At 37.5% G+C, this 14,338-nt stretch overlaps 1 protein-coding gene across 1 annotated transcript in view; it reads right to left on the reverse strand.

The window, feature by feature from the left end:
* The window catches only part of GALNT12 (polypeptide N-acetylgalactosaminyltransferase 12), a 46,833-nt gene that overhangs the window by 8,929 nt on the left and 23,566 nt on the right, over positions 1-14,338 (reverse strand). The window contains exons 6-8 of the mRNA XM_032674468.1: positions 10,484-10,660; positions 7,794-7,925; positions 1,541-1,654 (exon numbers count right to left, since the gene is read on the reverse strand). Coding sequence (XP_032530359.1) covers positions 1,541-1,654; positions 7,794-7,925; positions 10,484-10,660 — 423 coding nt within the window. The remainder of the gene's footprint in view (positions 1-1,540; positions 1,655-7,793; positions 7,926-10,483; positions 10,661-14,338) is intronic.

Here is a 14,338-nt window from a genome sequence, read left to right on the forward strand (position 1 = left end):
AATCTATAAAAACAATCAACTCTTACTTGTAAGAAAGTGGCTTAACTGGGTTATCTGATTATTAACTTCTCTTCTATATAGTTATATAGAACTGTGCTTAACTCAGGTATGAAACTGAACTGAGGGAGTAAAATGGGTTGGTGGGGTGGGGCTTAGCATGACTGGCATATATCTGTGAGTATTGACATCCTTTGGCTTTTATGGTGCAAGATTCTCCTTCTGCCTTCCCCTGCATCTTAGCCTCCAGGACAGAAACATTAGGAAAATTAAGACATAAACCAGACATGAACTAATAAATAATAGTAAATAACAGTTCTAATATTTAAGACAATAAACTTGCTATCAGCAACAAATCTATTTCCTTTTAAGATCTGAAGTACAGTGCTCAGATTGTTGTTCCTTTTCCCTTTCTCATATAAAATGTAATTCATACTAGAAGCTTTCTCCTCAAAACAGACTTGTTTTTCACTCCTTGAGCTTTTATGTCTTCTTTTAAGCAGAATCCAGAACAACAACGGATACGCTGCTTATCTGCCACATTTCTCGTTCTTTTCCGAGCTAGATTTTCCCTTTTTCTCCTTTTTCCAAACATTCTCAACCAAATGTTTGGATTATTTTCCTTAAAAAAAGATCCAAACAGTTAAGCCACCCAAGTTGTCACAGAGCTATGTACGAGAGGTCTCACAAGACCTCTGATACTCGGCACCGGTGAGACCACACCTCAAGTACTGTGTTTAGTGTAGTCTGGGTTAGAAGCCAAAAATCAAGCTCGATAGGCAAGTACATGCCACATGCCACACATCAAACAGCAAACCTCAAGTATGGAAGGTGGTCATGGAAAACCATGCAAAACAGCCATTGTAACTTGGCATACAGTGCCTCACAACACTTTTCCGATGGCCCACTGCTGCACACAGTGTTTCAATCATCATGGAGAAAAACACCAGCATTTTCAGCCTCAGAAGTTAAAACCAAGAGGGTAAAAATGAAAGTGTTAAGTGGATCCCTGCTCTCCACGGTTGTGGAGCCTGAGTCCAGGAGGACACTTCTGGAGAATGAAGTATGGGAGAAGATGCAGTCCAAAACCTCATGCACATTTACACAAGCACCAAGAGGAGGAGACATGATGACAGACCCAGGTGGAACTAGGTGAGGTTTTCAAAGCTGTCAAGGGTCTTGGAGGCATGGACAGACAAAATCTCAGAGGTGTGCTGGTCTGCCCAAGACCAGCTGGAGATGAGTGGCCTATAAGCACTATAGCTGCACTGCTGTGCTATTAACCCCTGCTAATGAGCTCTGATGAAAGGCATAATAAAGGTATGCATGAGTTCTCTGGACTTGGTAGACATCTGCAGAATGAAGAAAACCTGACCTGAAGATACATCAAAATAAAAAGCGTTTAGTGCAAGAATCAAAATTAGAACTAAGATCACCTTACTGTGGCAACATGTTCTCTCAGCCTTACTGCAATGACTTTACCATACTTTCTTACATTACAACCATTGTGTTAATCAAAATGGTAATAAAACATGAATCTTACCTGATTTTGTCCCATGCCATGACATGGGTACAGTATGACCCTGTGTCCAGTTATTTGATGTTCATTTGTAGGGTTGTAATCAAAACAGAAGTTTTCCATCCCTCTATTCTTCAGCTAAACAAAACAAAAGAATGTTTATAAGTATTAGTCTGAAGTAAGGAAGATATTCTATATTCATTTTACACCCATCCAGCTGAGCTGTGAGATCCATCACAAAGGTAGTGCAAATTAACAGGAATAGATCAAATGGATCCAATGGTAATGTCTCTCAGACTAATGTGAAATAAAGCTGTTGGGACCATCTTGACTTTGGGCATTGAAACAGCCAGGTACCATGGCTTCCCCTAGGAATGACGCTGTTTTCCAGTGTATTTGCAAAGGAAGTAGGTAGAAACTACAAAAAACTGTTGAGACCCAATAAGCCAGCAAGTCATGCAGAGCAAAATAGTCTGCCAAGTCTTTCCTCCCCTCCCCCCAGGATCTACTTGTTCAAATTTCTTATGAAAAGATGACTACATAGTTCTCTCAGTTTGTCAAATGGGAAATGTTAGAAGGATTTGTTCTCAAAAGGACTCCAGTACCCTCTTGAGGTTGAACAAGCAGACAGATTTTAAGATCAGAAATCATGTAAGCAGGCAAAATATGTCTCTGGAAAAAGAACTAGATATGATATTAAATGCTCTTTACTAGTGTTCCTGAGCTTTAACATAAAAGATGCATAATATTTAAATTTTAAAGTATTAAGTTAGCTGATTTTAAAAACAACAAGCTAATTAGCAAGGATTTGCATTTAAGTATTCAGGAGGAAAAAGTAACTGAAAATGAGTTAAACAATGCCTTAACAAGTACTGATTAACCAAATTTGAAATTACACAGAGCAAAATAGGTTCTGTAAACAAGAAGCTGAATGCCCCTGTTGCTGAGTGTAATTATATCACAGACAAAAAGAATAAGCAGCGTAAATCTCACAAGAGTTAGTTCAGCAAGGTGTAATTTCACAGTTCTTCCCTAGTCATGATAATTTTATCCTCAGTTCTTAATGTGGAGAATGAAGGGACACAAAGGAATTGCAGAAGGCTAAAACCAAACAAACAAGACAAACCCTCCAGGACCCAAATCCACCACAGAGCAAACCACACAAGTTGGAAAATTAGATACTTGTGTTCTACATATGTTTTGCTTTCCCAGCTTCTACTTTCATTGCCACCCAACATCTTTTCACTGATTTGTGCCCATTCCCACACTAGACCACTGCAAACCTCCTTGAGCAGTCAAAAGAGGACATTTTTTTTACCTTCCTAATGCAAGGCAAGATTTACACTTAGAAAATCAGGAAAGAGAAGTGTCTTACAGAGATTATTTTTTAAGCTACCATGGAACTACATAAACCAAACAATAAGGTTCTCATGTTTCTACCTTCTACAACAAGAAATGTCAACTTAAAAGTCATAACCACTTAAAACTGGTAACTGTATCTCTAAAAATATGAATCAGTTTCGGTCATTGTCAGCAGCTCTCTTCAGGATCACAGGGTCTCTCATTGGAATGTTTAATAACGTATGACTTTGGCTGACTGTGTCCTGGCTCCAAAGCCAGTAAAGCCCTTATCTGTGGTGCCCTTCCGGGAAACCCAATGCCCCAGCTACCACTCTTTGCCATCAGCCCCTGGCACGTAGTCAAGCATGTGCTCCCCTTTGTGGCTCAGAATTCTAAATAACCCTATTTGAAAATGCCATGCACCATCAGAACTACTGCAACTCTCCTATGCATGTTACTCAATGCCCAAATACACACAACAAATGCTGTTTAAAAGCTTATTGAACTTAAGCTTTATTTCAGGTGGTTAAAAAAACGAGGCTGTACTCCCAGGATGCTACTATGTATGTTCTCTCATTGTCTCTTTCATGCACAAATGCTTGTGATACATGCTGACATATTCCTACATATACATGGTCCATATTTTGACCTGGTTCTTTTAGTTCATTTTATCAGACATCAGTAGACACTGTTTTGTGCCCACACTTTATCAGGAAGCCAAACAGGTATTCAAGACCCAATTTGTGGGAATAATACATTCTAAGCTTTTAAATGATCTGATCTGAAATGGCACACAAAGATTTGAAAATCTGCACCATTTATGCAAAAAAATAATAAAATCTGCCCCATTATAAGGCAGAAAAAATGTATGAATTTGTGAAATGAGAATATACAGTTTAAGATCCTTTTACGTGTAACAGCTCTACCAAAACAGTGCTAATCCACTCATTTCTGAAGCTATCTTTGTTCCTATATCTGTCATAAAAAAGTCATGCAATAAGAACAAAATTTTGTCTGTGACTTACCTTAATTCTTTTGCAGAATGCTGCATTAAAGAAACAGAAGCAAGAAAAAATGTTGATCACCTTGCCATTGAAACACATAGTTAAGTTCTAAAACATTCTACCCATGCAGGACGACTCAGAGCATCTTTCTACAGCATTTGCCTCCTATTGAAATGTTGCTGGTGTTAATCTACAACGCCATTTAGTCACCAGCCTGGAGGCTGGGATAGGTAACAAACAGCAACTACTGAGATATTCACCTTAGATCTTATCCCTTACTGCTTGGAGGAATTTAAATCTCTTGTTTCCCCACATCTGGACACTTGCATACAACTACATGATATAGACAGCATTCTATGAATAATTATTAGTTTGGGCTTTGTTTTTTTTAAGAAAAAATCCATTGTAAGCAAAGCATCAACAACAGATTTTTGACATGAAAACTTCATTACATTAGTTGATAAATACGGCCAGTGGAGCACAGCCAACCTTTCTCTTCATCCACAAAATAGAGCAGAATCCTCTTTATTTTACCACAGTGGCAGTGGTGCTGACGTATTAGTGATATGGGCAGATGATACTGTGGAAAGCCAAACAGCTTCACTAGTACTGACCAGACATAAGCTTTTACCGCAAAGGTAATCTGAGCAGTTACACGGAATGATTTTACTGTGTGTATGCTATTTTCATATCACCTGTTAACTTAAGTGCAGTGTTGAAATGGCTATATAGCACTGACTACTAAGATCCTCTGAAGGAACCAACGATGATTCATTGTGGGACTCACTGCTGGATTCATTTGCTCACCCCAGCAAGTCCACATCTCCCTGGAAGGCTCAAAAACATATAAGCATGTGGTTCAAACCATGGTGTGTTCACTTGAGTTTACTATCAAACACTTGAATTTCTTTCCACTTCCTTTTAAAAAGTCTTTATCAAGCTTTCAGAGGCTGTACAGCCAACAAAGTAGTGCATATTTTCCCGTGATGGACATCAGATCTCCAGGTCTAGTCAGTCATAATCTTGGGTACCAGTTCAATTTCAAGTGGAAGCTCTAAAATTTGGATTATAACGCAGTTTTAGAGGTACACCCTAGAGGAGGCTGTTTTGGAGCCTCTCAGAACTTGGAATCTCAAACATGTTATGTTATCTTTGATAACATAATTTAAGCCAAATAGTTAAGATCTCTTCTTCTGTAAGCCTGTCCATATACCTCATGTGATATTTAAATAATTTATATAATGTGCTCTTTCATGTCACAGCAAAACAAAATTCTTCATGATTTTAAAATCTTTCTTTCTGATTTTCTCAAGGTTATATCTGGTTTAAATTAAAAGAAAATTATGACTAAGCATTTGTAAATTAATTGAAGATGAGATGGTCTTAGAGGAAAATGTGGAAGGAAGCTGCCAACAGAAAGATTCAAGTTTTTGATCTCCCAATTGATTCAGTCAGTCACAGATGCCTTTATGGTTAGATAGTCTCAACAGACATCTACCAACTTAGTTGCTTCACATTCAGATGGAAGAAATATCAGCTAGAAAGTCTTTGAGAAGAACAAAGAGAAACTTCTCATGTCAGAACATAGTATGGTCTCACAGTCAAGTCAAAAGTTCATGTTCCACACAAAGTTCCAAAGCTACTTGAAGCCCAAGGAGAAGTAAGATGATATTTCTCTCATTTCTAAGCCTCAGGCAGTTTGCAGAAATGCAATCCCATCTCAGGTGAAAAAATTCAAAATTCAGTATGTTTAAGTAAAATTTTAGGCAGATAACTTTTTAGATGACCAAGCTTGGTAAGAATATTTTTATCTACATATCTAGAAAAAAAAAATTAGCACAAGGGTGTATTTGTCAGTACATGGCACTGAATGCTGCCCAATAATTGTTTATTCTATTTCAATAACACATGGCTGATTTATGGGTAATCTTAGATAGATTGTCAACTTCAGTTCAAAAGTGTAAAGATTTTCAAGGGAAGGACAAATCCCCACATGCCTTTGTATTCTCTTTGAACAATTAAATAACCTCACACTAAGGTGTGCTGTTAACAAAGCTGCCACTTTTAAACACAGTATTTTTGTGAACCAGAAAAGCACTACACAGCTAAGGCAGAAGTAAAAACATGATCAATGATTCTTTGAAGAGAGCAGATAGAACTCAAAATCCACAAATCGGTTGAATCACTAGGTGTCATTTTTGCACTCAGTTTCTTAGAGTACAACTCTACTTTAATCACATTTTAAATTCTTCCTCCCCCCAAAAATGTTGTAATATTATGTTCACAACTAGATGACAGCATTTAAGAATTGTTTTTAGAGAAATACATAGAGCACACCTAAATTACACTATAGATACCTCAAGCAGCTCCGAACGAGAACTATTATTTCTAGGTACTGTCAACATCTTGCTTGAGGATGCCATGTGCAGTTAAATCGTGAAAGAAACTGCACAAATTCCTTCCCCTCCCCAGGAAGTTGAAGCATTATCACCACCACCAGTCCAGCTTTTCTTTTGGGGGGCAAAGGATGGAGGTAGAGGGAAGATAAAGTTACTTAACTGCTCCTGGAAGGTAAGTCTTATAATATCTTACTGCTTCAACTGTCCCTGACCTTATGAGTAGCAATCCAGCACAAAACAACAAAAACCAAACTAATGTTGTACCATGGTTTGTTCAAGGTACTGGGTAATGGTGGGTAATACCTTTCATGCCAGCGATCACACAGAGATCCAAGCTCAAGTACAAGCTCCAAGACAAATGTAGGAGCGTGGTAACTCTCCCTGAGGTTCCTAAGGGCTTTGCTGACAACTGATGCACTCCCTTGTGGGAGCTCCCACAGCTCCCCATGGGAAATACTGTTCCCCATGGGAAACCACAGCATTTTCACATTAGGATCTTTTTCATTTAAGAAATAACAAAGCTATTAGGGTAGACTGTGGGGAGACTTGGTTCTTGTATGTTTTGCATGCCCACAGTGATCAGATTTTTTCTGTTCCTGAAGGAGATCCAGCAGAGACCGAGTAACCGAAGGGCAGATGGCAGCAAGACAAGGGCTGGAAGTGCTGCAGCAGTATGGAAACGTGGCTTAGTTGGATCTGCAGAGTGATCAAGCTACCACCAAAAGTACTTCTAAGTCATTGTGGCATTGGTAATCAGGGAGGTATTTGATACATCTTTGCCTGGCGGAAAGGTGTAGTTTTGTCTTCCCAACAAGCAGCAGGTATATGGTGATTTTTCAGAAGAAACAGGTTATTTGTTGCATCATTCTCTGCCTTCATCCCTTCGAAATGAGATTACAGTAATGTGATATGCATGGAGCTGCATATAGTTTATATTTGTTTGTAAGCTGCAAATAGCATAGTAAGCTATTAAATCTTAAAAAGTGAAGTGGATTCTGATATTGAACCAACCCTTGCTGGTCTAAAATGACCTCCTGATTAAAAATTAACATGTTGGTTTTGACATACAGAATCCCCTATGACTTGGGAGCACTTAGCACCAGCTGTCTTTCCCATTACCCTAGAGTGTCATAGTTTTCATCAGATAAAATGTGCAAAGACACATTTCAAAGCACACTCTTTCTCCTTTCAACTCTACAACTAAAAACTAAAACACTCTACTGTTCTCTTTTTTCACTGTGCAAAGTTTAAAGAAATGAAAATTACATCCTTTGCCACGTTTAACAGTCTCAAGATGTCATTTGGAAGGAGAAATTGATGGCAACGTTACCTGATCCACTCTCTCACAGAACTCTTTCATAAACAGCATGCCCTAAAATAAAGATTCTCATAGAAACCATGTTTTAAAGCCTATCAATTCTAACTGAATTCTACCAAAATCCCAAACTGACTTTGGCATAAAAACACATTCACACGGAGTTAGTAGGAGAGCTCAGAGAACTGCAAGGAGGCCCCTTCTCAGCAGCCACATACCATTCCAAAGAAGCCCGGTCTGTCCTCGGGTACATGAAGTTCTGGATACACATTCTCCAAGAACCATTTGAAGTCCTTACATTTCAGCTTCTCTCGAAGAAGTCTTCTTTCTGTCACATCTCCATATGGCTCCTGAAAGAAAAAGAAAGAAAAAAGATTAAAAAACCCCCATCCACAACAGATGCTCTCTTTTAAATTATCTATATACATTATTAGGAACCGTATGCTACAGTGATGAGTAGGACTTCTAGCCAGGAAAAATCACCATGTTTGGGTGCTGGATTTGATTTCATTATCCTTACATTCGTTAAATGTTGACAAAAAAGAATTAGAACTGTGCAAGTAAAACTTCCAAATATTCTAGAAGACATTCTGAGAAAACTCCCTGAATCCGTAAGTGAGGAAGCCCTTGAATACAGATTGCTGGAGACCAAGAAGGTGTATTGGAAAATAAGACTTCCTTTAACTGGATAATTGAAAATCTCAAAAGCAGTGAATGAATCTTGAGGATTTTAAATTATGTCACCATCCATTTGCAAACTACCTGTACAGTTTTACACTTAACTGATGAAACCTGTAAAATCTGCTAATGCTTCCTTTGAACTTCATAGTTTTGGGGAGTGGGAGTATGAAGTCATAAACCTCCAGAGAAAAGCTTTCATTGTAAGCTTTTTCTCTGTCTATGGATTGGAGTAGAGTTCACATCTTTTCATGTCTGTCTTCAAAAACCTACCTTTATATTGACTAGGGCTTCAGATAGTCAGGCATGAAATAGTGTTCACTGCCCCCAGATTTTTACAGGTCACTTGACACACTATTTCCTCAAACAACAAATTTATTTGCATTTCTCAAAGCCGTGGAAATACCACTGAAAACACAAAACAGATGTAAAGCAGAGGCAGAGATGCCTGTTTGAATAAACAAACAGCGTGACATATTAGTTCTGAGGTCTGAACATTAATCTTGAAGTGAAACTTCATGAAACCAATTTTTGCAGCCATAGCTTCAATCTTTTTTCCATTATGCTACAGAACTGGTTATTTGGGTTTGATGAAGTAAAAAGGTCTGAACTCAACTGATGCAACAAGTGGTGCACAGAGTATTATAGAAACCAGAGTTCTTTAGCAAGAGCTCTGATATGGGAAAAAAAACCCACATGAGTTTCAGCTTACATCCATGGTGCTACAATAAGCCAATATGCAAAACTTCCAATACTAACATACAAATATCCTTTAAAGATAAAGCTCTGTCATTAGAGACATAAGCTGCCCAGCATTTTACAAGAAAAACTGTCAGTGTTCATTGCTCTTTTTGCGTATGACAAGCAGAATCAGCCTGTCATTGCCTATGGGTGAATCCCACATTTCTCTCTAAGTCAGGCTCTAATAATAAAACCTAAATGGCTTTTATGACGTTAAAGTAAAAAAAAAATTACAAATGTGTAGACTATAATAGTCTAATTACCCAGTTTAATCCAAAGGAACACAAGATGGAAGCTAACCAAATGCAGCTTCCCCAGTATCCTCCAGTGTATCTTTTAAAAGCCTAACGGTTTCAAGAGCATTTTTTCCTCTGGCATATCTATTGGGGAAGGCCACTCAAACGTGCCAGAGCTCCCTGTCCCTCAGTCCCTAAGCTCTGGTCTGGTGTAGCAGGAGACGAGTGCCCAGCAGCAACTGCAGGACAGCTCTCCTGAGGAACAAAACCAGAAAGCCAGTGCTTAGAAAACTTTCCATACAAAGAGTAGGGCCTTGGAAGATCAGGTACCTCCAGAAACAAGCAACAGCACAGAATGATTTCTTTTGGGCCTGAATTCTGGGCGTTGTGTCAGAGGTTCATTTAAGCCATTTCTAGGCACTATGAGGACATTTTCAGTGTTATGTGTCTTCCAGCCTCTCATGATAAATATGTCCAAGTTATTAATTTGCACACTGCTTTACTATTTTGACATACTCAATTTGCACAGTATTTATCTTCTTTAAAAGTTTTGTTAACAAATGATCTCGTATTTTCATTTCAAAGCAAATAAAAATACTAATTAAAAAAAAAAACACATTCAAAACAACAGAACCGATACTTTAAACATTTTATTGGGAACATTTTCATCTGAGTTCCCAGGACTTATTTTAATTAATTTAATCTTTTCAATATTGATTTTGGGTTTAGAGTTTCTTTAACAAACGTGGTGCAGCAGTAAAGCAAACAGAAATATCTATTTTATTTTATGTCAGTCCAAAGTTTTACAATTATCACAAGACAGGTAATTTTGCTAAGGATTATTATCATGCTGTTCATCTAAAGGTCTACTGTTCACTCAAACTTGTCAATTTGCATTCATTAATTGCATTTCTGTAATTCTTTATTGAGAGAATCCTGTATCAGCCATTTCACAGAAGTGCACAATTTAAGCTAAACAACTCCTTATTTTGGCCACCTCACTTAACATTATTCTTTCTTTCATTCATTCATTTAATATTGACATAGATTTGGCATTCTTGTAGTCTTACAGAATTGCAAATTTTTTCCAAGGAATTAAAAATTATACACTTATGCTATGCTTGAGAAAAAGTTTTAGAAGAAATAAGAAATGAACATAAAAAGCACTTCATGTTAAATATTAGCTTAATTAATAGTTAGTTCATTGAAAACAAAGCCTACTGAAATTGCAGGAACAATGGACTTGAACTCACCAGGCGAGCGTGTGGGTTTCGGTGGTAATACAGTTCTTTATATTCATCCATCCACACTTCAGCTGCACGCACACTGTTTGCCAAAGCTTTGGACCGTGAGTATGGAGCTTGTTTGGGGAAAACGTGACCTACATGGGAGCAAGGATGGATCTCAAGACTTCCTCCACACTGCCATATCTGAGCAAGGAATTGATATTCTGTGTATCATTAATTTGAAACTTTGCAAGAAGAAAGATATAGTAACAACAAGGATGTTGTGTAAGGATGATAGCTTCTCGAGAATCACACCATACTGTAAGTAACACATACAATAATTTTGTGTGCCACTTGATAATTAAACTAGATAAATTACATTCTTGTTGCTGTCAATAATTTGCTCTGACTTCATAAGGAGATAACCTCATCTCTGGTTTTATCTGGTGTGCAATATCCCTTTCTTAGCTTTACGTACTCATAATAGAATGTGGTCTATGATATATGTTATGCAGGCATTGTTTCTTTTCCAAATTAGCCATGTGAATAGCCACTTCTGAAAGAAACCAATGGCTGATAACTAATCCTTACCAGAAATCTTTGCCTATATTCTGCTGGAAAGCTGACTTAAAACAGGTAAGCTTGTCATACCATTGGAGAACAGTAAGTTGTATTCCCACTTGTACAATCAGCACTGTAGAAGAAAGGCATAAGTGCCTGGTGATAAAATCAAACTAACCTTTTCCACTGGAATGCTGGCAAAGGAACGAAAATGAAATGAAATGAAATGAAATGAAATGAAAAGAAGAAGCAAACTACTTCTGTAACTAACTTATGGTGGTCCAATCAACAACAGTGAAACAACCTCCCTTTTATCTAAACTAATATTCCTACTTGCTGCCAAGGAAAGTACTTGCATCTGAATATGGAATTGGCAGAACTAACTCTGCTCTTGTGCTCATCCTCCTGCCTCTGGCTCCCCAGGTCAGGAAATGTACTGCCCATAAGAGACCACCAAGTGGATCCATTAGCCTCAGCACTCTGTGCACATTTTTCTAATTATACTCTTCTCCTCTGAAAACCATGGACTTTTGGCAGTTCACCTACACACCCATTTTCCCATTACCCATTCTGATCTCAAATTTGATGTAATGAAAGGAAAGCACAGCTAGTATTTCCTATTTAATATTGTGTGGGACCACAATGTGGCAGATGTCCTGTTCCTGAAAGGTGCCTGAAACAAGGTTTCTGAAATTTGGTCAGATGGGAGGAAAGACGGAACATGTTACTGCACTTGAACTAACTTGAGGCTATCACCAATGACTCTGATAGACTTTCTATAGATTTTTAGAATTCTCCTCGTGTATTCAAGTGTGCATAAGTGGCAGCTTATCATTCCTTTGTAATGGAAGACAAAGGAAATTAGCTGAGATAGTTTTAAGGGGTAGAGGTTTACTCCCTGACAACCTTCTAGTATAAGACATACAATTTTAATTACATGTTATTCAAATGAACACAGCAGGAATTAAACATATAAGTTGCAAATAAAAGTTCTCTTGCTAACAATGTCAAAAGATCAGTGATGGGATTTTTCCCACCTCTCTCTTTGGGACTTTCGGAGATTTAAAAACTCAGTACAGACGAAGGTTTACAGCATACATAAAATGGAGCTTTTCTTTAGACTTATTTTTTTTAAAAAGATACTTAGAGTTTCTCTCAAATTTCTTAATTTGGAAATCAATGAACGTTGTCTCCATTGATTTGATTTTGGATAACGACATCAGACCTTTGTGTGTGGCACAATATTGTGCTTAATTACAAAAGTGTAAGCACTCACATACATATGTTAACTTCTAAAACAAACTGTTTCCTTAAAGGTATAGGTAATTCATTATTCAGCTGTAGGGAGCAGTGGACAATCTTTACTTTCTGGATTTAAAATTCATATTTCTTGTTTTTCATGTGAGATTTCTCTCTTCTTTTTCACTGTTTTTCAGGTAACAGTATGCTTGTCATTTGAACAGAAAGATGATTAAAGGAATTATACAAGAAATCTAAAATGCTGTACTGATCTTTTAAACATTTTGCATATTTTCACATGTAAGTTACCCTACTGCCATTCTGAAAGCTGCTATGAAACCAGCTATCCACTTTCACTTTAAGATCTCCCTTTTCGAGAGTTGTTTCAAAACAATGTTTTTCATAATTATTATTTCTATGTTCAAAATTAATTGTTAAGTTGCAATTCATCATGCAAAATTTGTTAGCAAATATTAAAACCATTCAATTTATTAGTTTAACAATTTCCAATTTATTATAGTCCACATAAGCATTTTTAATTCATCGTTACTTTTCAGATCAGTCTGTTTTTAAACAAGATACGAGGAACAGACAATAAAGACTACTGAAGTAAAAATGTACAGTTAAAGCAAGCACATGCTTCAACTCTTCCTTGACAAAATTTGATTTCAGTGGAATGAAATAGACTGACCATACCTCTGTTAAATTGATGACAAAAAGAGAAGTCCATAACAGCTGAATTTTTAATAGTTAAAACTCTCTAAAAAATAATCGTAGGTTGCTAAACAATGCTTATTGAATTCTACTTATTTCACTACAACAGTCAAAACTTATCTTGTCTTCCCATTACAAAAGCAAATTAAATATATTTCAGCTAAACAATTCCTCAAAAGGTTTATTTATTTTCATTTGAATGGAAAGCATGACCTCTATATAAAATCAGGTACAAATGAACAGACATAAAATAAAGCAAGGAATTTAATAGAGAAACTAAAGTTGACTACTAAATGCTAAATAAGTGATTCTGGAGAAGATTCTCCCATAAAACTATTTCTTCTGTAACAGAAAAGCACATTAGGTTTCATGCATATTTTGCATGCTCACATACATAAAGAGATGTTTCTTTACTACGTCTGGCTAATTCACCGCTCACGTTATAAAAGCATAGATTTTTCCTTCACCTCAAGAAGAAAACAAGGTGACATTCCTTTTTACTTTCATTTTCATCTTGATGCATGCAGACTACCAGTATTTTTTCTTTTGTTTTCAGAGACAGGTGGTGGCATTACGAAAACCTACTGAAAATGCTCAGATCTTGCCTTGCAACCCCCTTCCCTGACAGGAAGGGGATTGGACAACTGACGTAATGCTGGGTCAGTGAATGCTAAAGAAGAAAAGCTCTATAAGCTCTACCAGTTCATTCTAACATCCTAGGACTCTCTAGAGGAAATAAAAAAATAAAAAAAGGATGCTACATCCTGAACAAAGACAAAATGTGAAAAACACTATGTTCCTGTCCCTCTCTCTGCTACAATTTTTCTTGTTGATTTGCAGTTGAGCCCCTCCCGCCCCCCGGGTGGTTCTCTTGCACAGTCTGCTGGAAGCTGGGTGTGTGGAGGCATCTCAGACACATGGACCCATCCTGGCTGCTCTTGACACAAGACAGATTTCCATATCCAGACAGAAAGAAACAATACAAAAAGGTCAGAAAAGAGAAGACCCCAGGCGATCGGAGGCATATCACCCAGGCTCATGGGCAATAAAATTTCTAAAAGAAGAAAGGTCTTTTCACACATGGCGGGCTAAAGGACAGACCTCAGGTGTATCAAGCCTCAGTCTCCAGAAACAAACTTACATTGCAGTGCCACTAGCAGGACCAAGAGCAGAGGGAGGAAGGAAGCTGCAATCAGATTCCCCTTGCTCCTTGTACAAGAGGGAGAAGATGAAAGAGTATGTTTTTAATCCCTCTGAAAGAGGAGTTGGAATGCCCATTATGCCCATGAAGTGAAATTTTATCCAGCTAAATAGCATTAAGCAATCCAAAATCAAGGTACATTGACTCAATTCTGCATTCGGCACGTA

This window comes from Chiroxiphia lanceolata, chromosome 1 (genome assembly GCF_009829145.1).
Source record: "Chiroxiphia lanceolata isolate bChiLan1 chromosome 1, bChiLan1.pri, whole genome shotgun sequence".
In the NCBI taxonomy this organism is placed as follows: Eukaryota; Metazoa; Chordata; class Aves; order Passeriformes; family Pipridae; genus Chiroxiphia; species Chiroxiphia lanceolata.